This window comes from Neoarius graeffei, chromosome 9 (assembly GCF_027579695.1).
Source record: "Neoarius graeffei isolate fNeoGra1 chromosome 9, fNeoGra1.pri, whole genome shotgun sequence".
Lineage (NCBI taxonomy): Eukaryota > Metazoa > Chordata > Actinopteri > Siluriformes > Ariidae > Neoarius > Neoarius graeffei.
In genome coordinates, this window is record NC_083577.1 from 43,879,809 (window position 1) to 43,905,162 (window position 25,354).

A 25,354-nucleotide genomic window follows, 5' to 3' on the forward strand; every position below is an offset into this window, starting at 1 on the left:
ACCACATTACCTGATGTTCGGTAGACATCCCCGACTGCCAGTGGACCTGATCTTTAGGCTCCCCACCAAGAATGATCCATGCGGGTACAGTGATTATGTCCAAACTCTCCACGACTGTCTGTCACAGGCTTACGCCGAGGCTAACCAGATGCTAAGGAGCAGCAGAAGAAGTACTATGACAAAAAAGCAAAAAGAGTCGTCTTCAGTCCAGGGGATAGTGTCTCGATCAAAATTTGTCATGTGGAAGGGTGGCAGAAACTGGGAGACAGGTGGGAGTCTCGTCCATACATTGTGGTGAAAAAGCAACCTGACATACCCGTGTATGTGGTGCAACCAGAAGATGGAGGGACAGAAAGAGTGATTCACTGCAACCTCCTGACACAATGTATGTTTCTCCCAGTTGAGCAGGTTGGAGGAGCAGTAAGAGAGGAAGCTGAGCTGAATTTGGATGAGAGAAATGCAGGCACTGAGTCGGATACAGCTGAGGACTGGATGATAGAGGATGCAGAGGAAAATGTAGAGAGAACACAAACTGAGAGAACAAGCAGGCACAATGAACACACGAGCACAGAGGACTGGGTACTGGAGGATACAAAGGAAAATGTGGAGAGGACATTTCCTGAGACAACAAACAGACAGGATGAACACACAAGCACAGTGGACATGGAGGCTGGACAAATGAGTGATGGAGGGGAGACAAATGGAGCTGCGGTTGGTGACAACACACCTCAGGGTCCCAGTTCCCCTAGGAGAAACCCACCAAGGAATCGACGTCTCCCAAAGAAACTATGCTATGAGTCACAAGTCATAAAGTCGGAGAGTGACCAGGAGAAGATAAGAAGAGGATGGAAGTTGTGGCAGAGGGTTAAAGCAAGACGAGCTGCAGGTCATGTGTAATGCAGAAGTTGTAGTACACACCTGAGTGGCAGTTACATACACACAGTCAGGACACAACCCAATCGTTTATTCACCACACATTTATCATCTTTATTGAAGTTTTCAGTGTTTGAGCTCCACATATGCTAAGTGGGTGGTCTTAGTTGTGTTTATATTTACATGTTTGGTTTGGTCTGATGGCTGGGACACCATCAGTTAACAAAGGGGCGGATGTAAGACAGTTACCTGTTTATGCCACAGGGTGTCACTGTGGCACTGTTCACGTCTTTTTTTTTTGGAATTTGCTCCGTGTGGGACGCCATGTTTTTTTTTGTTTTAATGTTTACCTGCCTTTGCTCTGAAAGGTAAGCGTGGGCACGGCACCCCACGTCATATTCAAGTATTATGTTAAAAACTATGCCTTTTTGTTGCTTTGTTCATGCTTATTGGTCAGGCACATGTCCGACTAAAATCCGCTGTTGGTGGGAGTGTTATTAGCGTTTTTTTTTTTTTTTTGGCTGTTTGACGTCTTGGTAGGATGTGGATAGGAGTGTGGCGAGCATGCTAGTGTGGGCTGTGTGAGAAGGAGCATTAGGGTTGTTTTTTTGGTTGATTGTGAGCTTCATGTGGGAATGTATGTTTTGTGTTGGGGGTTTATTTCTTGCAGAGATGTTTATTTTCATTTTGTGATGTGTTATTTCTCTTTTGATGCTGATTATTGTTTGAGTAGGAGATTTATTTGAGTGTGTTTACCTGCCTTTGCCCTGAAAGGTGCCATGAAGTTGAGTGTTACGGTGAGAATAAAGAAAGGGCAAGGTCTCAGCCATAATCCGAACTCCTGCGTCTGGTGTCTCCTTCTCTCCGCACGACACTCCACTACAACTACATTCAAAAGCAAAATCACAACGCAGAGTCCAGGGGAGGTGCAGAGGGTCTGGCAGCGGACGTGCCGAGGCAATGGGTTACATTACCAAGTTCTAACAGAAAACGAGAGGGCCCGAAGCCGCCATTTTGAATCCTCATTCACGGCTGTAATGCAAATTGCTTCCTCCTCGGTATACAAGTGCACTTCCATGGCAGGAAAAAAAAACTACATTTTGCTGCCTATGTAGTCCCCTATTAATACAAATAGGAGCCATTCAGGATTCAGCCACGTTTTTCCTCGGTGTTAGCAAATTACAGGTTTTAGCTTTCTCCTGAAATGTTTTCTTTTATTTCTTCTTCCTCAGGGTAGTAAAACTCGCTTTCGCTGTGAAGACTGTCGTTATCACTATTAATGCTATTCTCCTGAGAAATGCTGGCAAAAATTTATAAGATGTTTGATAATCTTGTAAAAAAAATAAATAAATAAATAAATAAATTGTTTTTTTTGTTGTTGTGAACAGGCAAGGCAAGTTTATTTATATAGCACATTTCATACACAATGGCAGTTCAATGTGCTTTACAGAAGCAAAAACAGAAACAGTAAACAATAGAGAAATAAAATTACATAAAATAATTTTATTTTTAATCTAAATTAATTAAAAGAATTAAAAGAAAATAAGAATTAAACAATAGTAGAAATAAAATAATAAAATGCCAAAAAGAAAAAAGAAACCAGTGGAATAAAATAGAATAAAATTAATGTAAATTTAAAACATACAGAGAAAGTAAAGATTATAAACAATGTAAAAAATATTAATTATTTAACAGAAAGCATCTGAGAACAGCTTGGTCTTTAACCTAGATTTGAAGCTGCCAACAGCAGGAGCATTTTTAATGTCCTCTGGCAGTTGGTTCCATAGATGTACTGCATAGTAGCTAAAAGCTGCTTCACCACACTTTGTTTTAACAACTGGTTTTAATAGTAAATTTTTCTGTTGCGATCTGGTAGAGCTGATTGGGTTAGGCCGCTGCAACATATCAGAGAGGTAATTGGGCCCTGTACCATTTAGATATTTATACACCAGCAGCAATACTTTAAAGTCAATTCTGTAGCTTACTGGAAGCCAGTAAGCGAGTCGCCAGAGGTCCGTAACCGGGGTCCGTACCATAGGATACAGACCTGCTTGCCAGCCAATCAGAGCGCACGATTTGGACCGCGAAAAAAATATAAATAATAATAAAATTGTGTCCTTTTCAATAAAACTGACAAAATAGGGGGAAAAAAATCCCACCTTTTACACTGTATGTATGGGCACCATGTCTTTTGCAATAAACATCACAATAGCATTAGGATTGCTTTCCACCGGGCCCCATTCTTATCATCAGGCACACAGTTCGAAAATGTGTCTGGGACGGTTGCTTGCTGTGGATGGTGCGCTCGTGCTGCGGCTGTTTTCATTCCGCTGGGAACAGCACTTCTCCCGCTCCGCTGCAGGTTTCTGTTTAAGGTGTTGGAATAAATTCGTCGTGCTGCTTCCTTTGGAAGCAACCGTTTTCAAACACACCTTACAACGAGGACTTGTTTGGTCTTTGTCCGACGCCGCAAAACCGAACCAATTCCAGATCATGGAGAAAGTTACCACTTTCTTGGGCACAAGTTGCGGCTTTCCCCCAATCACTGCCATGTTGTTTGTCTGTGTCTATGGCAAGCGGGCGGGAGGAGGGCGATAGTGTCAATGCCCGATCCGTCCCTGCTGTCCGATCCGTTCTGCACATGCGCAGAGGGGAGCGTTGGTGGCGAATGTTAAAACTCAGAGAAAACCTATTTTCATAAAAACACATCGTCCTTAATTGTAAATTCGAATTAATCGATAAAATTGATTTATCGCCCAACTCTACAACAAATCAAGCAAAATGTTAATTACTACCCTAATGGGTTTTAGGAAACTTGCTGATAAACCAGGAAAATGCCTAGACTCTAGGAAGCCCATACCATATTCAGGTGCATCAATAGAGATTGCTCTTTTACAAAAAAATTAATAAAAGAATAAAAAATAAACCAGAATGTATGATTTTCTACAAATATAGATTTTTTGAATGTATTCATTTATGTAGTCATAAATTAATACATTCAGATCACACACTTGTTAAACACAGGACCAAAATTTTACACATTTGCTGAAATTAATTGTTTTTACTTCAACTGGATCATAATGTTATGAGAATTTCATTCATTCATCTCATCTCTAGCTGCTTTATCCTTCTACAGGGTCGCAGGCAAGCTGGAGCCTATCCCAGCTGACTACGGGCGAAAGGCGGGGTACACCCTGGACAAGTTGCCAGGTCATCACAGGGCTGACACAGACAACCATTCACACTCACATTCACACCTACGGTCAATTTAGAGTCGTTATGAGAATTTATCCTACAAATTACTTTCAAAAGTCAATGTTAATTTATTGCCATTAGTTTCACAAAAAAAAAAATCAAAATCACACTATATTTTCCCAACTGGACAGATATAGGTGAGGATCAGATCAATCATGTTTTTGATGATGGAATGGGGTGGGTGTATGTCATGTGGGAGGTGGTGGGCCAGCGTCATCTCCCAGGCATCCAGCAGTTGCACACGGAGTCCTCTGAACATGGCACGTAGCACAACATCCCTCTGCAGAGAGAACCAGTCACTGTTGAACAGGCTGCTCTCTGAGTAAATTTCCTGTAGATTGGCAGTACGGATCACCACCAATGTAGCTGGCTCACGGTTCAGCAGCCGTACCACAGCCCTGCGGATGTGTCGGAGGCGCCGTATATATATCTCAACAGGGTAGGTGCTGAAGTGAGACCACACACTCACAAGAACAACTGTGTCTGGCCCACCCTGGATCTTGTCTAGCTCATTTGCTACATAGCGCAGCTGAGAGGAAGGCACTGTGCCGAAGCGGATAGGCGGCCCATGGCAGCGGTAACTTACCAGAATATTGTTCCTCTTGTCCTCAGCCATGAATGGCCCTGTTTTTTTCGGACGATAAGGAATTACCTGTTGGAGGTCTGTAGAACACGGAAAATGGGCATCATGTGAGAAAAATTGATAAAACATGAATGAGTGAGCAATTTAGCTGAAAAATAAAAGTAATGCACAAAATAAATGAGAGGTTGCTCAAAAAGAGATCATCAGTAGTCCAATGACTTGCTCTTACTAGGAACAGCAGAGAGATATTCAAACCACTGCCGTACAGTGGAGTCTCCAAACATGTAGACAGCCTTCCCTCTAAGACAATGTGTTATGGCTGAAGAATCATTAAACTGCTGAATAACTGCACCATTCAAAGGCGTCCAGGTATCATGCAAGTAGTAGCCAGCAGGAATGTAACTATTTTTTACTTTGGCTTGTCCTTTGAGGGAGAAAAATTAACATTGTTCATCATAACATAATATACTGTTTGCCTTTGTTTTTTCAGAACTCACTACAGGTCCTCATTTGTCAATAGTATTTGTGCGCAAAACCCCGTGTATAAGTATTTTACAATGATGTGAGGGATTGATCAAAGTTTGTTTCAATTTGATTTCATGGTCATGGTTAGCCCATAAAGTTGGAGACTTTTTTAAGTACTGTTTGAAGCAATGCCTACATTTTGTTATGGAGGAAAAGTTAATTATATTTAGAGCTGTGTATATAAGTAGTGTGCGTCCTTCATGTTTCTTCTTTTTTTTTCAGCTGCTCCCATTAAGAGTTGCCACGGTGGATCTGTTCTGCATATTTGATTTGGCATAGGTTTTACACCAGATGCCCTTCCTGATGCAACTCTCCCCAATCTATCCAGGCTTGGGACCAGCACCAAGTATCCACTAGCTCTGGGGTGCCATGGTAACGGCCCGCGGGCCGGATACGGCTCGATTGGTCATCACATCCGGCCCGGTGGTTCATGAGACTTTTTTTTTTTAATAATAAATTAAAAAAAATCGAATGTTGTGGGTTTTTTCGTAATGATTTTAAATCTAATGTTTCAATTTGATTCCATTTTCGTGTAATCCATCGGTTCGTTTTTAGCTGCTCTCTGCAGCACGCGCAGGTGCAATGACCCGGATTTAATGTAGAGTAGGCTAGTTGTTGCTCGTTCACAAGCAACAACAGTCTAAAAAGAGAAAAGTTGATTCTGAGGGTCGCATCTTTCAGGAAAAATGGAGAGAGAAATACTTTTTCTGGGAAGTAGGGGGAAAACCTGTTTGTCCTATTTGTTCGCAACAAGTGGCTGTACCGAAGGAATACAATGTCAAAAGACATTACGAGACCCACGCCGACAAATACAGCCAATTCACCGGGCAACGCAGGACTGAAAAGCTAAATGAGCTTGCCTCAAACCTTCAAAAACAGCAAGCAGCTTTCTCAAAGTCTCGAGAGACACATGAAGGTTCGTTTTAATATCATACATCATCTCCAGTTCTCCTTTAATGTTAAATGCGGCTGTTTTCAAAGAGGGGTGTCTCAATATCTTTGTTGTACATTTTATTTCATGTTAGGGGCAGTGAAGGCGAGCTACATCATCGCCTGGGAGAGCGCAAAAGTGTCCAAGCCATTTTCGGAGGGTACATTCGTCAAGGATAAATACGCATCTGTTGGAATCCAATCTTTCTATCAGTCATTGCCACCAGAGTACCCAATTATCACGGCCTTTGCCGGTAAAATACAATGTATTTTCGGGACAACATATTTATGTGAACAGGCATTTTCAGTAATGAATATTAATAAATCGAAACCGCGTAGTCGTCTGACCCATGGACATCTCAACGATGTCATGAAAATAGCAACTGCCCAGAGTCTGTCCCCCAATGTCGACAAGCTGGTAAAAAGTAAAAGACTTCTGGCTTCCACATGTAAAATGTAGCTGGTATTTCTCCCCCATGTAACCTTGTGCTGTGTGCTTGAGGGGGAATAAACAGGATGGGTGTGGGAAATATATGTGGGACTTGACCAGCAAAGTTAATGTGCCATCTGTAGTTTGTTTTATTGGTATGTTCAGTCATATTTGGCTCTTTTAAACTAATGCTACTGGATATTTAGTCACTTGACCTATTGGTGGAATTATTTACCCTGGCACTTCTTTCTTTTGACTTGTTTAGGCCTACTTGCCAATCGTTTTAATTGGCCTAATTAGGCCTATGCATTGACATGTTTTTGATGTGCAAGATCAATAAATCTGATCCAAGTCATTTACAGTTTACACTTGTGTTATGTGTCTTAGTCCATTTCTGTAGCATTTTTTTTTTTATAAATGTAGGCTACTTGCATGCTTAGACTGTTACATTTTCAGAGGGTAAATTGCTTTTGTCTGCCATGTTATTGTGTGCCTCATTTTGAGGCTATAGCTTTACAATTCCTTTTGGGCATATAGGCCTTCAAAAATCATATAAAATAATGTCCTTTTGTTGAGTTAGTGTCTGGTCTTTTCAGGCCAAAAGTGTAATTCGGCCCCCAAGGTCCCACTTGAAAAAAATCTGGCCCCCTTACCAATTTCACCCTGGCACCCCTGCACTAGCTTGTGCAACCCCAATGGCTGGGTATTTTACCTAATCTGCATATCTTTGAACTGTGGGGAAAACCAGAGCACTCGGAGGAAACCCATGCAGACACGGGGAGAACATGCACACTTCACACAGGAAGGCCCCTGTTGGCCGAAAGGTTCAAACACAGAACCTTCTTGTGGTGAGGTGACAGTGCTAACCACTGCACCACTGTGCTGCCCCACTACTCTGAGGTTAACAAGATTTTATTTGAGTACAGGTGTCCAAGACTCAAGACGATGGCAAGCATTCAGAGACATTTCAAATATGAGCCAGTATGTTGCTGCAGCTTATAAAATACAGTTGATCTATCCCCTCTTATTGTATAGCATTTTATTTTTATATTGTGTCCAATGGTTCAGTGGGTAGAGTTGATGAGCTCAGGTTTATGATTGTATGGAGTTCTGCATGTTCTCTTTGCATCCAAGTAGATGTACTAAGGTTTCTCTTGTGTCCTTCCTCTTCCGGTACGCGGATTAATTACTTGAAATTCGGTGCAAATGACATCAACACAGTGTGTCCATTGTGCTCTGCAATGGACTTGCATACAATCCATGGTTTATTGCCGCCTTGCACCCAGTGTTCTTGTAATAGGCTACAGATTCATCGCAGCTCTGACCAGACAAAAGTGGCAACACAAGATAAATGAATGAATAAATATAGCCTGCACTGAAAGTGCATTATGTGGACAACTTTATATAGTCACGAGATACGAAGACGAGATCATGAAATTATCATGTGTGCATATGACGTAGGCCATTTTATTGCAGGTATTCAAATTTTTATCAATAAACTATTTTTTTACAAGACCTTTATGCGCAATAAATAATTGTGAATCTTTTGTACAGCAATGATAAATGAGGGCCTTGGTTTCCTCTTTGTAGATTAAAGGAAAATGCATAAAAAATTTTCAAATATTTTCACAGTAAAACACAAATGAAGTAGCTACATTTTCAGTGAGCCAGGTTGCAAGGATTCACATCGGCTTAAATACATTTAAAAACTATTCACTAGGCTGCAGCATATATTTTCAAATGTTTTCATAAATAACTTCAGATTTCATAACTATTTGCAAAAAAAAAAATCTAAAAGAACAATGTAGGGCTGAAATTTAAAACACTGAATGAACTATAATATAAAACTTACCTTCTTCTGTAGGTAATACAATCACTTTGTCCATCACTGATGCAGGTATAGGAATTTTGATATTTACATCACTGAAAAAAAATGTAGAAATGCATAACTATCCTCAAAACACTGTTTAGTAGCTACTGAACAATTTGATCTTGTTTTTTTGCTTCATAGCATTATATCTTCTTAAACTGTGATAGGTGACCAGTTGAACAGCAGGTTGCAATTTTTTTCCTTTCAACTGTTCGTGGCAGCAGACTGTTAACACAGTTAGCTGAAATCCAAGAGCCTTTTTTCTCTGACTACACCTGCAAATCAATTTATTGAAGGATATTTAGTCATGACTACAGACAAAAATGCTAAATTAACAGTGAGAAGGAGCAACTTCAAAAGAACTGGAAACAAGAATGCTTTTTCATCAACAGCCATAGCAAATGCATGTGCCTTGTACGTCAAGAGACTGTTGCAGTTAAGTAATTTACTATAATGAGACATTACGAAAGAAATGATCAATGATAAACACACACACAGGTGCTGGTCATATAATTAGAATATCATGAAAAAGTTGATTTATTTCAGTAATTCCATTCAAAAAGTGAAACTTGTATATTATATTCATTCATTCATTACACACAAACTGATATATTTCAAGTGTTTATTTCTTTTAATTTTGATGATTATAACTAACAACTAATGAAAACCCCTAATTCAGTATCTCAGAAAATTAGAATACTGTGAAAAGGTTCAATATTGAAGACACCTGGTGCCACACTCTAATCAGCTAATTAACTCAAAACACCTGCAAAGGCCTTTAAATGGTCTCTCAGTCTAGTTCTGTAGGCTACACAATCATGGGGAAGACTGCTGACTTGACAGTTGTCCAGAAGACGACCATTGACACCTTGCACAAGGAGGGCAAGACACAAAAGGTCATTGCTAAAGAGGCTGGCTGTTCACAGATCTCTGTGTCCAAGCACATTAATAGAGAGGCGAAGGGAAGGAAAAGATGTGGTAGAAAAAAAAGTTTACAAGCAATAGGGATAACCCTCCCTGGAGAGGATTGTGAAACAAAACCCATTCAAAAATGTGGGGGAGATTCACAAAGAGTGGACTGCACCTGGAGTCAGTGCTTCAAGAACCACCACGCACAGACGTATGCAAGACATGGGTTTCAGCTGTTGCATTCCTTGTGTCAAGCCACTCTTGATCAAGAGACAGCGTCAGAAGCGTCTCGCCTGGGCTAAAGACAAAAAGGACTGGACTGCTGCTGAGTGGTCCGAAGTTATGTTCTCTGATGAAAGTAAATTTTGCATTTCCTATGGAAATCAAGGTCCCAGAGTCTGGAGGAAGAGAGGAGAGGCACAGAATCCACGTTGCTTGAGGTCCAGTGTAAAGTTTCCACAGTCAGTGATGGTTTGGGGTGCCATGTCATCTGCTGGTGTTGGTCCAATGTGTTTTCTGAGGTCCAAGGTCAACGCAGCCATCTACCAGGAAAGTTTTAGAGCACTTCATGTTTCCTGCTGCTGACCAACTTTATGGAGATGCAGATTTCATTTTCCAACAGGACTTGGCACCTGCACACAGTGCCAAAGCTACCAGTACCTGGTTAAAGGACCATGGTATCCCTGTTCTTAATTGGCCAGCAAACTCGCCTGACCTTAACCCCATAGAAAATCTATGGGGTATTGTGAAGAGGAAGATGCGATACGCCAGACCCAACAATGCAGAAGAGCTGAAGGCCACTATCAGAGCAACCTGGGCTCTCATAACATCTGAGCAGTGCCACAGACTGATCGACTCCATGCCACGCCACATTGCTGCAGTAATTCGGGCAAAAGGAGCCCAAACTAAGTATTGAGTGCTGTACATGCTCATACTTTATGTTCATACTTTTCAGTTGGCCAACATTTCTAAAAATCCTTTTTTTGTATTGGTCTTAAGTAAAATTCTAATTTTCTGAGATACTGAATTTGGGATTTTCATTAGTTGTCAGTTATAATTATCAACATCTCATCTCATTATCTCTAGCCGCTTTATCCTTCTACAGGGTCGCAGGCAAGCTGGAGCCTATCCCAGCTGACTACGGGCGAAAGGCGGGGTACACCCTGGACAAGTCGCCAGGTCATCACAGGGCTGACACATAGACACAGACAACCATTCACACTCACACCTACGGTCAATTTAGAGTCACCAGTTAACCTAACCTGCATGTCTTTGGACTGTGGGGGAAACCGGAGCACCCGGAGGAAACCCACGCGGACACGGGGAGAACATGCAAACTCCACACAGAAAGGGCCTCGCCGGCCCCAGGGCTCAAACCCAGGACCTTCTTGCTGTGAGGCGACAGCGCTAACCACTACACCACCGTGCCGCCCATATATATATATATATATATATATATATATATATATATATATATATAAAAACAAAAATCAGTTGCTGTGAGGGCAGAGAAATCTTCCTGACCAGACATTTTATTTTAATCAAACTGAGCTTGGAAATTCTCTTGTGAGTTCTTGAAAGAGTCCTTAAAATGGTTTTGCAACCAAGTATCAAAAATAACTAAATTTCATGATAGTTTATCCCTTTTGGACCATTAAATAGTGGGGGACCACATAAAACTTGATGAATCTCCTACAGGATTCTCCCAATTTGGATGTGTACACACATACAAGAAGCAGTTATCTAAAAAGATTTGCCCAAATAGACACCAGCTACCACCTCACCTCTGGAAGAACTGGGCTTCATATTTACTTAGGAGATTAGTCTTGTAGCCCCCTTTATAGTGATTTATTCGTGTGTCACATCCAAGCTTTTCAGGTTTGTAGCAGTACCAGGGTTCTCCAGTTAAAGGGTCAGTGTAGTTGCAGAGTGGATTCTGGTTGAGCGGCAGACACAGGTTGCACACAGTGGTCTCTGAGAGGTTACCAGAGATGAACAGGCTTTTAAAAAACACTCTGTCAGGTTGCTCCTCCTGCAATCTCTTAAGCACCACCACAGCCTCACTTGGGTGCACCATGGTGATTTCCACCCACGCTACACCAGCCCACAGCAGTGGGAACAGCACTGTATAGGTACCATCTTGGTGGTCATGCACTTTCCCTGCAACACCAGCACCCAGCTCAGGTGAATGCAGCCGGGCTATCAGGAAATCTCCTCCATGATTCTTCGGCAGGCCCAAGAAGTCCTGCACATAGACAGTGACCAGAAGCTGACCACCTAGTTGTTGTGTTGACGAGCCCTGAATCACAAAGTAACTTTTGGCAGGGTCGCTGCTGAGCTCTACAGGAAGGCCTTGCACCAAGGGACCTGGCCATGCCATGGAGTTGAGCAGATCTCTCTCTTCCTTGGCCTCTTCTACCGTGGGCTCCTGGCCAAAGCGTGCACAGTAAGTGTTTATGTCCAGCGGCCTCAAGATTTCAGGAGGCTTAAAGACTGTGTGGACACTCCTCTGTATTTGATGGACTTCAAAAATTCGCTGATCAAATACTACAGTCTAAAAAAAAAAAAAAAGGGGAGAAAAAAAAGAACATTTTTTTTCAGTCCAGCACACAGAGCAGTCATCACAAATCTGAGATCTTCTTTGCTCTAATTGTAGGCTGCAAATTTTTAATAATCAACTTTATATAAATTATTTTTAAATACAGGTTAGTACCACTGATAATGATGATTTACTTGGGTATGGAATAGTGCATCTCAAAAAATTAGAATATCATCAAAAAAAAGTTCTTTTTTTGATATATGCAATTCATAAAGGTCAACTTTCATATATTCTCTATTCATTACATGTAAATTGTAATATTTCAAGGATTTTTTGTTTATTCTGATGATTAAGGCTCATTTATCAATTTGGCATATCACTACTGTGACGTGGCTGCTCTGACGGCTCCAGCCATCAAAGTTTCGAAGGAAAAATTACAGTAGTGCTTTCCTATTGGCTTCTACTGGATTATTATAGACTGGTTTACTCGTCTCAACCATTCACACACATTCACACCTATGGGCAATTTAGAGTACCCAGTTAATCTAACTGCATGTCTTTGGATGGTGGAGGAAACCGGAGCACCTGGAGGAAATCCATGCAGACAGAGGAAATCCATGCAGACAGGGGAAGAGCATGCAAACTCCATAGAGAAAGACCCCTGTTGGCTGTAAGGTTCAAACCTGGAATCTTCTTACTGTGAGGTGACAGTGCTAACCACTGCAATACCATCGATGATGTCTAATAGCTCATGAAAATCAGAAATCCAGCATCTCAAATTATTACAATTTTCCAAAGACCAATCGAAAAAAAGGATTTACAATACAGAAAAATATCCAACATCTGAAAAATATGTTCATTTATACATTCAATACTTTGTTGGGGCTCCTTTACCATGGATTACTGCATCAATGCAGCATGGCATGGATGCAATCAGCCTGTGGCTCTGCTGAGGCATTACTGAAGCCCAGGTTTCTTTGATTCTCTCTGGGGTTCAGGTCAGGCGAGTTGGCTAGCCAATCAAGCACAGTAATATCATGGTCAGCAAACCATTTGGTAGTAGTTTTGGCACTGTGGGAAGGAGCTAAGTCTTGCTTGAAAAGGAAATTGGCATGTTCATAAAGCCTGCCAGCAGATGGAAGCATGAAATGCTCTAAAATTTCCTAGTAGATGTTGCGTTGACTTTGGACTTAATAAAACACAGTGGACCAATACCTAAAGAAGACATGGCACCCCATATCATCACAGACTGTGGAAACTTCACACTGGACTTCCAACACCTTGGATTCTGTGCCTCTTCACTCTTCCTCCAGACTCTAGGACCTTGATTTCCAAATGCATTGCAAAATTTACTTTCATCCGAAAAGAGGACTTTGGACCACTGAGCAACAGTCCAGTTCCTTTTCTCTTTAGCCTAGGTAAGATGCTTTTGACTTGATATTAGGTAAGTGGCTTGATATTAGGAATGTGACAGTTGTAGCCCCTTTCCTGAAGATGTCTGTGCGAGGTGGCTGTTGATGCACCGACATCAGCCTCAGTCCACTCTTTGTGAAGCTTTCCCCAAGTTCTTGAATCGACTTTTCTTTCCAATTTTCTCAAGGCTGCAGTCATCCCTGTTGCTTGTGCACCTTTTCCAGCCAGCCTTTTCAGCAATGACCTTCTTAGGCTGATGATTGTCTTCTGGACAAGTCAGCAGTCTTCCCCATGATTGTGGTTGCGTGTACTGAACTAGATTTTGAGGTACACTGTATTTATACTGTTTTACTCAAACTCAAAATGAAATATTCTAATATGTTGAGATACTGGATTTCTGATTTTCATAAGCTATAATCATCAAAATGAAAACAAAAAAGGCTTGAAATATTTCACTTTATGTATAATGACTACAGAACATAGGAAAATTAACATTTTTGAATTAAATGATGAAAAAAATTAACATTTTCACAATATTCAAATTTTTGAGATGCACTAATACAGGGGTTTTCAAAGTGTGGGAGAGTCATCCCCCCCCCCGCCCCAGAGAGCAAATAAACAACAGCGCCCCCCACAATTTTTGTTGTTGCTATACTTAATGTTCCATTCATATTTTTAAAAAAATGGTTGTTGTCCACATTTTTTTCTTTTACACATTTTAAACATCTGTGCTTTTCTTTTTAAAACATCTTGTTTTACACATTTTAAACATCTCATAGCATCGTTAGCTAGCACCTCTTGGCAGACAACACATTGTGGCAGTGGAGCATCTTCAGATCCAGTCCATGAAAATCCAAACTTTAAATAATCGTGGTCATACTTCCTTCTTTTTTCAGTCCCCCCAGGATTCCGCGGGCCTTTTTTGTGATTGTTGCAGGCTAAAATGTCTGATGTTGCGGGGGGTTCCAAAAAATTGCGATGAAAGTTGCGGTGTTTTTTAGGTTTTTGTTGCGATTACATTGCGGGAGGAAGTGAAAGTTGCGAGAAATTGTTGCGATTTTCTCTTTTTGTGATTAAAATTGAGTGATATGTTAAATATTAAGTTATTACCAAAAAACTATTGATTAAAAAAACAAAAAGACACTGAGAAATGGTCCTATAAACAACTTTACCAATATAAAAGATTACCAGGACTACAAAAATGCAGAAAAATAGGCTTTACTTATCCAATTGCACCTGTTGGTTCAAAATCTAAAGTGCATAGAACCTCACAGCACAACATGAAGTTACCTTAAAATATAATATAAATGCCTCAGCTTTCATGTAAGAAAAAACACTTTTAATACTAGTACTGTGTGCAGGCAGTCTCTCCTGAAGACTAAATTAAACAATAATTATAAACTAATAAAATAAATGGTTCAGGCTTCATAGAAGAAAAAAAAACAACAATTTGAACAGAATCTCAGAGTATGATGCTGAAGCTGCCTAAACAATGGAAAATAAAATACCATTTTGGCAAAAATGTTGGCATCCATTAATTTCTTGTATTAAATAAAAAATAATGTAAAGTGCACACAGTCCTTCACTGTAAACATAACACTTTCAGTAACAGAATTTAAGCCTATATAAACACTGACTCGCACATCATGCAATGTTGCCAGATACTGCTGACGTTTTCCAGTCCAAAATATGTTCAAAACCCGCCAAAATGCACTTAAAACCGCCCAATCTGGCAACACTGTGCGCATGCTGCTTCTCTTGAATGTATACACGGAAGTAAGGCGGAAGGTAGTTTGTCGACGTCACCTCAAGACGACGCCAATAATTGGTCAAATTTGCGGGAAAGCTGCGGTGATTGGATATAATTGCAACACCGCCCTGAATTTGTGGGGATTGGTTGAATTTGCGTTGAAGTTGCAAATCACAACATCGGGAAATCCTGGAGGGTCTGGTTTTTTGCTTGGCCCAGACTCTGTCTCCTCACTCACTGTAGCTTTAGGTACTAAAAATCGATCCATTTTGTCTCTGGCAAAGGCTAGCTGAAGTTCACTAAATGTCCGCAATAGTAACTTATTCTGGTTCATGTTTCCTCATGTTGCGCCCCCCCAAAGAACTCTGGCGCCCCCCAGGGGAGGCACGCCCCACACTTTGAAAAGCCCTGCACTAATATATTTAATATGGTTAACTATGATGCTAGCATTAAAAATCTGTAAAAAACCAAACCAAAAAAAAAATGTATTTCAGAATGCTTTGCTAAATAACTGTGATATCTTGGTCACGAAAAATGCATCAGAATGCTTTGCTAAATAACTGTGATATCTTGGTCACAAAAAATGCAATATGTAAGGCCAGGGTGATGTGCTATGGCCTGTTGCAGTCTTACCACCTTGAAGTGCATTATTATTTTTGTATAACAGCATGGAAGGAAGTGCATCATTCTACTTGTACAACAGTGATTGTAATTTTATTGTATAATACAATTTATACAGCAGTTACTTCTGGTTCACCAAATTGATTGGTCAAGTGGCATTCCAAGAGCACTGATATTTAGTATAACACTGCTACTTTTCCACCATGCCAATCCAACATATCCTATTATTTTCAATTGTATTTATTAAATTTTATATCATGCACAGAAGGCTAAAGTTGTGCCCACAACTTAATGAATATATTAAACCACAACATACTACAACCCCAAATCAGAAAAAGTTGGGATGGTATGGAAAATGCAAATTAAAATAGAGAAAGCAATTTTTTTCTGAATTTACTTTGATTTATAGTTCTTTGCTGACAGTATGAACCCAAGATACTTCATGTTTTGTGTGGTCAACTTCCTTTCATTTGCTAATATGCATCCATTCCTGTGTGTCAGGCCTGCAACATGTTCCAAAAAAAAAAAAAAATGACGGGGACAAATTAGAGTTAGTAATGAGGTAAAACAATTAAATAATAAATGTGATTTGAAACAGGTGATGTCAACAGGTGATTGTAATCATGATTTGGTACAAAAGCAGTATCCAGGAAAGGCCTAGTCTTTGAGGAGCAAAGGTGGGTAGGGGATCTCCAGTTTGTCAACAAATCTGTAAGAAAATTATTAAAATGATTAAATATAATGTTCCTCAAAGAAAAATAGGAAGGGATTTGAATATTTCACCCTCTATGTTGCATAATATTAAATTATTCAAGTAATCTGGAGGAATTTTGGTGTATAAAGGGCAAGGGCACAAGCCGAAGTTAAACACCCATGATCCCTCATACAGCACTGCATCAAGAACAGTCATCCTTCTATCGCCGATATAACCACATGCGCTCAGGATTACTTTGGCAAACCTTTGTCAAGCACTACAATATGGAGTTACATCCACAAATGCCAGTTAAAACTTTACTGTGCACAAAGGTAGCCTTATGTTTGCTATATCCAAAAGCACCATCAATTTCTCTAGGGCTATGAGGCATCTGGGATGGTCCATCACACAGTGGAAATGTGTATTGTAGTCAGGCAAATCAGTATTCCAGGTCTTTTTTGGAAGAAATGGATGCTGTGTAATCTGGATCAAAGACGAAAAGGACCATCCAGACTGTTACCAGCAACAAGTCCAAAAGCCGGGGTCTGTTATGGTATGGGGTTGTGTCAGTAGCCTTGGCAAAGGTAACTTATAATTCTTTGAAAGGCAGCATTAATACAGAAAATTACATTGAGATTTTGAAAGAGCATATGCTGCCTTCAAGCCAACATCTTTTCCAGGGATATTTCAACAAGACAAAGCAAAAACCACATTCTGCACACGCAAAGGCATGACTATGGAAGAGGGTGCCTGTCTCCTCTGTCCCCAAAAGAGAATGTTTGGTGAATTTTTAAATGAAAAATATGACAATGACAACCCTGTACTGTTCAAGTCAAGTTTGTTTGTATAGCGCTTTTAACAGATGTTGTCCCAAAGCAGCTTTACAGAATCTGAATGACCCAAGACATGAGCCAATTTTATCCTCAATCTATCCCCAATGAGCAAGCCTGTGGCGACGGTGGCAAGGAAAAACTCCCTCAGATGACATGAGGAAGAAACCTCAAGAGGAACCAGACCCAAAAAGGAACCCATCCTCACCTGGACAACGACAGACAACATGACAGTTTTAACATGAAGTCAGTTTCGTTGATGTTATAACTCTTCATGAATGGAAACTTGAGTGCAAAACTGTTCATGACAACTGCAGTCCTAAAGTTAGCAAGTCAACTGTAGTCCTCAGCCATAAAAGCATTACTGAAAGTGTCCAGAGCGTCTTCCAAGTGTGATTTTCAACTGTCCATATGGGGCCATCCTCCACAGGAGTGATGTGATGAGACTCCAACCAGACATAGGGCATCAGGATGGATCAGGCAGGTCCGAGGAGCAGAAGAGGTCAGCATCTCGATCTCAGGATTGACAGGTAACTCAGAGCGACAGATTTGGAGGAAGAGAGAGAAAACAACACTGTTGCACTCTTTAAAACCTGTTTGCATGAAGACCCTGGTGCAAATCCTACACAGGATCCTGTAGGATCCTGTAAGATCCTGTAGGATCCTATAGGATCTTATTTAGGAATGGGATCCTGAATAGGATCCTACATAGGAACATGATCCTATTTAAGATCCTGAATAGGATCCTATGTAGAAATAGGATCCTGCACAGGATTACATTCCTATTTAAGATCCTAAGTAGAAATAGGATCCTATATAAGATCCTGTGCAGAATCCTAAATAGGATCCTAGAAGCAGCCAAAATCTTGGAAGTGATAGGATCTTGAACATGATCCTGTATAAGATCTTGAAAAAGTATCAGGATCCTGTAAAAGATCCTAAGTAGGATCCTGAATAAGATCCTAGTTCATATGCTTCAGGATCCTAAGTAGGATCTTGTAGGATCTTAAACAAGATTTTGAGTGGGATCCTGAATAAGATCCTAACTCAAATGCTTCAGGATCCTGAGTATGATCTTGTAGGATCTTAAACAAGATCTTGAGTAGGATCCCGAATGAGATCCTAACTCGAATGCTTCAGGATCCTGAGTAGGATCTTGTAGGATCTTAAACAAGATCTTGAACAGGATCCTGAATAAGATCCTAACTCAATTGCAGCAGGATCCTGTGTAGGATCTTAAACAAGATCTTGAACAGGATCCTAACTGGATACCAATAGGATCCTGGGTATGTTCTTGTAGAATCTTAACAAGATCCTAAGTAGGATCCTGAATAAGATCTTAACTGGATACCAACAGGATCCTGAGTAGGAACTTGTAGGATCTTAAACAAGACCTTGAACAGAATCCTAAATAAGATCCTAACTCAATTGCAGCAGGATCCTGTGTAGGATCTTGTAGGATCTTAAACAAGATCTTGAACAGGATCCTAACTGGATACCAATAGGATCCTGGGTATGTTCTTGTAGGATCTTAACAAGATCCTAAGTAGGATCCTGAATAAGATCTTAACTGGATACCAACAGGATCCTGAGTAGGATCTTGTAGGATCTTAAACAAGACCTTGAACAGAATCCTAAATAAGATCCTAACTCAATTGCAGCAGGATCCTGTGTAGGATCTTGTAGGATCTTAAACAAGATCTTGAACAGGATCCTAACTGGATACCAATAGGATCCTGGGTATGTTCTTGTAGGATCTTAACAAGATCCTAAGTAGGATCCTGAATAAGATCTTAACTGGATACCAACAGGATCCTGAGTAGGATCTTGTAGGATCTTAAACAAGACCTTGAACAGAATCCTGAATAAGATCCTAACTCAATTGCAGCAGGATCCTGTGTAGGATCTTGTAGGATCTTAAACAAGATCTTGAACAGGATCCTAACTGGATACCAACAGGATCCTGGGTATGTTATTGTAGGATCTTAACAAGATCCTAAGTAGGATCCTGAATAAGATCCTAACTGGATACCAACAGGATCCTGAGTAGGTTCTTGCCGAACGAATTCCCAATACTCTGATTCAGCAAATTCAGGGTAGCATGGAAACAAGGCTTGCTAGCCCTAAATTCTTGAATAGATAGTGCATTTAAAGTTTTTTTGCGAGGTTTTTTTAAACTTAAATAAATATCCTTCTGTACAAGAGCAGAAGAGGGCTCACACATACTATATGTGATTTAGGGTTTAAATATAGCTAAATATGATTACCTTTATTTCAACAAACCATAATAATGTGAATATGGAAGACAATTTTAACTATTCCATGATAATATTTCAGAGTTACAGTTTTCATGAGTTTGCTTGAATAAAGTTATAAAGAGCAGTGTTCCATATTTATTCAACTATGAAACCTAGTACAATCAACAGCATGTTTGGTTGAAAAATAACCTTCATAATAATGTGATTCATCTAAAAGCCCTGGTGCAAATCCTGGCCAGGATCCCAGCAGGATCTTACCAGGATCCTAACCAGGATCTTGTACAGGATCTGAAATATAATCCTAAAGGATCTTGTCCAAGATCCTACAGGATCCTGTACAAGATCCTGTAGGATCCTGTAGGATATTGTATGATCCTGTTCAAGATCCTGTAGGATGTTGTAGGATCCTGTACAGGATCCTGTAGGATATTGTAGGATCCTGTACAAGATCCTGTAGGATATTGTAGGATCCTTCACAAAATCCTGTAGGATCTTACCAGGATCCTATAGGATCCTGTACAAGATCCTGGTTAGGATCCTACAGGATCCTGTACAAGATCCTGGTTAGGATCCTACAGGATCCTGTACAAGATCCTACAGGATCCTGTTCAAGATCCTGTAGGATCCTGTTCAAGATCCTGTAGGATCCTATAGGATCCTACAGGATCTTGTACAGGATCCTGTAGGATCTTGGACAAGATCCTTTAGGATTATATTTCAGATCCTGTACAAGATCCTGGTTAGGATCCTGGTAAGATCCTGGTAGGATCCTGGCCAGGATTTGCACCAGGGGAATGGGACAAAATAACACCTGAATTGTTTCAGCACTTGGTGTCAGTCCCTAAAAATCTTTTAAGTATTGTGAGAAGGAATGGCAGTTTTATAAAGTGGCAATTGCTTTACCATCCCAAATTTTTTTGAAATGTGTTGCAAGAATCAAAATTGAAAAATGTGTCGATTTTGAAAAAAAAAATTAAAAAAATATATGAGGTAAAACATCAAATATTGTGCTAGTGTATTACTTTGGGTGCAATGCAGGTCAAAGATTACTCACAAATCATTGTTTTCGGTTTTAATGTCAACATACTGTCCCAACTTGTTCTGATTTGGGGTTGTAAATGAAGGTCATGAAATCACAAGCTGTGTGAGTACACTGCTATTTTGAGTTACTGGATTTATAAGATAATGTTGATTTCTTTTTTTTTAAGGTGTTGCACTCTCTTGTAAAGAAAACATGCCCACAATTTTATAAAGAAGCTGCCTGATCACTCATCAACTGTGCTTATCGCTCACATTAAGTAAGTGTTGAACATGCTATACTCACCTCCCTAAACATGCAGATAATGGTCAGTAAAAATCCTGATAGTACCAACAAAATAAATATCAGCAGCAATCTGGATACGTGTCCAACCATGACTGGGTGTCATACAGTGGCTGTTGACCATCAGCAAATTTCACTCAGGACAGCTTGAACAAACTGACAGTGAGAAATGACATGAAACACCATACTTATTCTATTTCAAACTGTTTATCATCATTAGTACCGAAATATTTTACTAATTATTATTATTATTATTATTATTATTATTATTCACTGGCGGCACGGTAGTGCAGTGGTTAGCACTATCACTTTGCTGCAAGAAGGTTCTTGGTTTGAACTCAGTGGCTGATTGGGGGCATTTTTGTGTAGATTTTGCATGTTCTCCCCATGTCTACTCCAGTTTGCCCCACAGTCCAAAGACATGCAATTAGGTTAAGCGGCTAAATTGCCCAAATGGTGTGAATGGTTGATTGTCTGGGAAGCTGCAACAGGCCTACGTAGCAAGCTGACAGTCAGCAAAGTATGCTCTCAATAGATGCAGACAGCCTTGTAAGAGGCTGGCAACTGACAGGCCAGTAGAGGCTTTGCATCGTCATGTGACCCCCATAGCAATGGTAACTACATCGCCATGACAGGGGGCACGCTTGCAGTGCTTCATTCAGACGAGTTAATTGTTATTGATCGGTATGGGAAGGTTTTGCTGCATTTTTGGATGTATAAATCATTTTGAACGAAACAAAGACATCAGATTTTTTAATTTACCAAAAGCAATTCATCATCGGGGGAAAACTATAGAGAGTTCTAAACGTAGAAGGGTCACTCGTTTCACACCTATGGTCAACTTAGAACCACCCATTAACCTAACCTGCATATCTTTGGACTGTGGGGGAAACCGGAGCACCAGGAGGAAACCCATGCAAACACGAGGAGAACATGCAAACTCCACACAGAAAGGCCCCTGTCGGCCACTGGACTTGAACCCAGAATCTTCTTGCTGTGAGGTGACAGTGCTAACCACTACACCACCGTGCCACCCGGGCATCAGGATTAAATAAATAAGACAAACCTTTCACCGTGAGTCAAAATTCTGAAAGTTCTTTAAAAAAAAAAACAGGAGTTCCTCAGTTCTCTGGAACAATATTATGACACATCATGAGCAGATTTCATTTCTTTTTAGCCTTGAGCACATGGCAGTACAGATTCCATATTTCCACCCATGTTTGTACTTTGTAGTTAAATACTGCACATTAAAATCTGGACTGCCACAGATGAATAGGACAATACATAAAACAGTTTTAAAGACAGATGGCCTATAGGTTGGTTTATGTCAGAACTGAACTGAAGAACTAATACTTAATGCAGTTTAATGTAAATATTTATGTTTATTAGGCTACAAATCTGGCTACACAACAGAGTGTAGAGCCACCATAAATGGGTTCCATCTGTCGCAACACCTCCAAATGATCATTGTTTCATTTTAGATCTTACCAGGTGATTATTATAATTTGCTAGTCTATGAATAAAATGTTAAAGGTCATCAGTGTTTAATTGTTATGACACCAATTGTTTTTGAATAATAGCAGCTTGTTCAGGATACTGAGCCACTTCTCCCATAGGAGAACTTCTAGTCTCTTCCCCAAGACCCCACAGCCGTTGGGCATTTTCACCTGAAGATTGGAATCTCCACAGCCTTAGCCATCTCATGGGCGGCCACAAAAGATGAAAATATCAGGCATATTGTGTTCAAAACTTGCATGTATTATAATCTTGCACAACGATGTCTTCCGTTTTTGTTAGCAAAAGTTTTCTTGTGAACTAGGTGAGCGTGCATGCAGAGTTGGAAAATTCAAGAGAAAATAGCAGTCACATGCTTTCAAAATGTAGTGGCCTGTATGTAAACAAAATAAATTACTTAGATTCTGGGAAAGGTGAGCTGGACCCATTAAATTGGGTTTCTAAATAGTCAGTAGGCCAGTTTATCTCCATTCTCACTATCCCCAAGTGTGTTTTTTTTTTGTCCATTGCTACTTGATCACTTTATATTTGACCACTTAAATCTTACTTTAGTGCATTACTTTGTCTTGTGTATGACCAATTTCCATCTCCACTTTCATTCCCCACTCATGTATACTTTGTTTATTGTATTCTTATTATACATAATTTATTCTATATGATCAACCTGATCACATATCTTTAACAAACAAGCAGGTAACTTATTATTGCTGGCCTAGTCAGCAGTTTTTCATCTACAGGCTGAAACAGAGAAATAAAATTACTCACCGGCTCAATCACCCTTGCAAAACCAGTTTGTTGAACCTTTTGAGTAGATTTCAAATGTTTCCCTATTCAGTACAACTGAGCAGTAGCATACTGTATATATACACACACTTTATGCAATATGCAGATACAAAGTCAGAAAGATCAACAATTAAAGTAATGGGCTCCTGAGTGGCATACAAAAAGGTTTACTCTATCACTGGGAGTTTGAATTCTGACGATGCCACACAAAAAAAAGTCTGCTCTCCTCCCACAGTCCACCTGAAAACCTGCTTCCTTCTAGCTCAGCAATGAGGAAGTCACATCACTTTAATATGACTCACAACAATCAAGTCAAGAGACAGCTATTCAGGCCCTCCAGGATTTCGCGATGTTGCGATTTGCAACTTCAACGCAAATTCAACCAATCCCCGCGAATTCAGGGTGGTGTTGCAATTATATCCAATCACCGCAACTTTCCCGCAAATCTGACCAATCGTTGGTGACGTCGACAAACTACCTTCCGCCTTAATTCCGTGTCAAGAGAAGCAGCATGTGCTGTGCGAGTTAGTGTTTATGTAGGCTTAAGTTCTGTTGCTGAAAGTGCGTTATGTTTACAGTGAAGGACTGTGTGCACTTTACATTACTTTTTTACTTAATACAAGAAATTAATGGATGACAACATTTTTGCCAAAATGGTATTTTATTTTCCATTGTTTAGGCAGCTTCAGCATCATACTGTGGGATTCTGTTCAAACTGTTTTTTTTTTCTATGAAGCCTGAGCCATTTATTTTATTAGTTTATAATTATTGTTTAATTTAGTCTTCAGGAGAGACTGCCTGCACACAGTACTAGTATTAATAGTTTTTTTTTTTCTTACATGAAAGCTGAGGCATTTATATTATATTTTAAGGTAACTTCATGTTGTGCTGTGAGGTTCTATGCACTTTAACTTTTGAACCAACAGGTGCATTTGGACAAGTAAAGCCTATTTTTCCCACTCGGGAAGGTGCTGCTCTCATTTCCTGCAGCATAGGTCATAGTCTCAGAACAGGCCTAGTTAATTCCTGACAATCCAGAGCCAAGGCCAGGGAGCAGACGAACAGGCTAAACCGACTGTCTGCTAGCTGCACAGAGTCGTCACTCAGGGCCCACTACATCGAGACTGTGTCTGTTCCCCGAGCTCAACAAAAAGGTAGAAATTTTCAGAGAGTTTGTTCCAGTAACCTAATCAATATAAAATTAGATCATACTGACTGTACAGCTGCTGCCAGCACCTTTGATCTAAAGGTGGGGCTATTAAATATTAGATCTCTTACATCTAAAGCGCTAATGGTTAATGAACTCATTACTGATCAGGAGTTTAATGTACTGTGTTTAACAGAAACATGGATTAAGCCAAATGAATATATAGCATTAAATGAAGCGAGTCCTCCTGGATACAGTTATACACACCAGCCTCGTCTAACTGGCAGAGGAGGAGGCGTCGCGGTTATTTATAACGATTATCTAGATGTAACACAAAAACCTGGTTATAAATTTAATACATTTGAAGTTCTTCATACTCATATAATGTATGTAGCCTCGAAAAATAAGTCTACCCAGCTAATTCCATTGCTTATTATTTACAGGCCCCCAGGGCCATATTCTGAGTTTCTTTCTGAATTTGCAGATTTTATCTCAGATCTGGTTATTTCCTTAGACAAAGCTTTAGTTGTCGGAGATTTTAATATTCATTTCGATAACCCAGAAGACCCTTTAAAAACAGCGTTTGTGTCCATCTTAGATTCAGTCGGGATTAAGCAGAATGTCATAGGACCGACCCATAATGGTGGTCACACCCTCGATCTAATACTAACATTCAGATTAAACGTAGACAATATAGTCATACTTCCACAGTCTGAAGTTCTCAGATCATTGTCTCATCTCATTCAAAATATGTCTGAGTAATAATATATGCACCTCACCACGCTACTGTATTAAACGTACTTTCATGTCAACTACTGCACAGAGCTTTATAAATGATCTCCCAGAGCTGTCAACTTTGATTGGGTCACTGTCAGCCCCTGCAGAACTTGATCAGGCAACTGAATGCTTAGAGTCAACATTCCGCCATACTTTAGATAATGTAGCTCCTCTAAAAAGGAAAATGGTCAGAGACAAAAAATTAGCACCCTGGTATAATGATGACACTCGCACATTAAAACAGACCACTCGAAAATTGGAACGTAAATGGCGTCAAACAAAATTGGTAGTGTTCAAATTAGCTTGGAAGGAGAGCTTCCTGAAGTATAGA

General features: G+C 40.1%; 1 protein-coding gene and 1 long non-coding RNA gene across 5 annotated transcripts; one reads left to right on the top strand and one right to left on the bottom strand.

The window, feature by feature from the left end:
- The first annotated feature begins 1,175 nt into the window (after positions 1–1,175).
- Positions 1,176–6,951, top strand: LOC132891706 (uncharacterized). Its single transcript, XR_009655353.1, has 3 exons — positions 1,176–1,241; positions 5,459–6,152; positions 6,262–6,951. It is a non-coding gene; the product is annotated as an uncharacterized LOC132891706 (long non-coding RNA).
- LOC132891704 (NXPE family member 3-like) lies at positions 2,323–23,357 on the bottom strand. 4 transcript variants are annotated; one of them, XM_060929565.1, is made up of 7 exons: positions 23,082–23,357; positions 21,868–21,897; positions 20,805–20,957; positions 11,160–11,929; positions 8,449–8,519; positions 4,941–5,135; positions 2,324–4,791 (listed from the first exon to the last, which is right to left on the bottom strand). In XM_060929565.1, the coding sequence occupies exons 3-7, from the start codon at positions 20,892–20,894 to the stop codon at positions 4,238–4,240; spliced, it is 1,680 nt and encodes a 559-aa protein (XP_060785548.1). In that variant the 5' UTR covers positions 20,895–20,957; positions 21,868–21,897; positions 23,082–23,357; the 3' UTR covers positions 2,324–4,237. The 4 variants fall into 4 exon arrangements, with proteins under 4 accessions (XP_060785549.1, XP_060785548.1, XP_060785546.1 ...); XM_060929563.1 differs by having other exon boundaries at positions 21,868–21,930; XM_060929566.1 differs by lacking the exon at positions 4,941–5,135 and having other exon boundaries at positions 2,323–4,791; positions 21,868–21,930.
- Between the last annotated feature and the right edge of the window lie 1,997 nt (positions 23,358–25,354).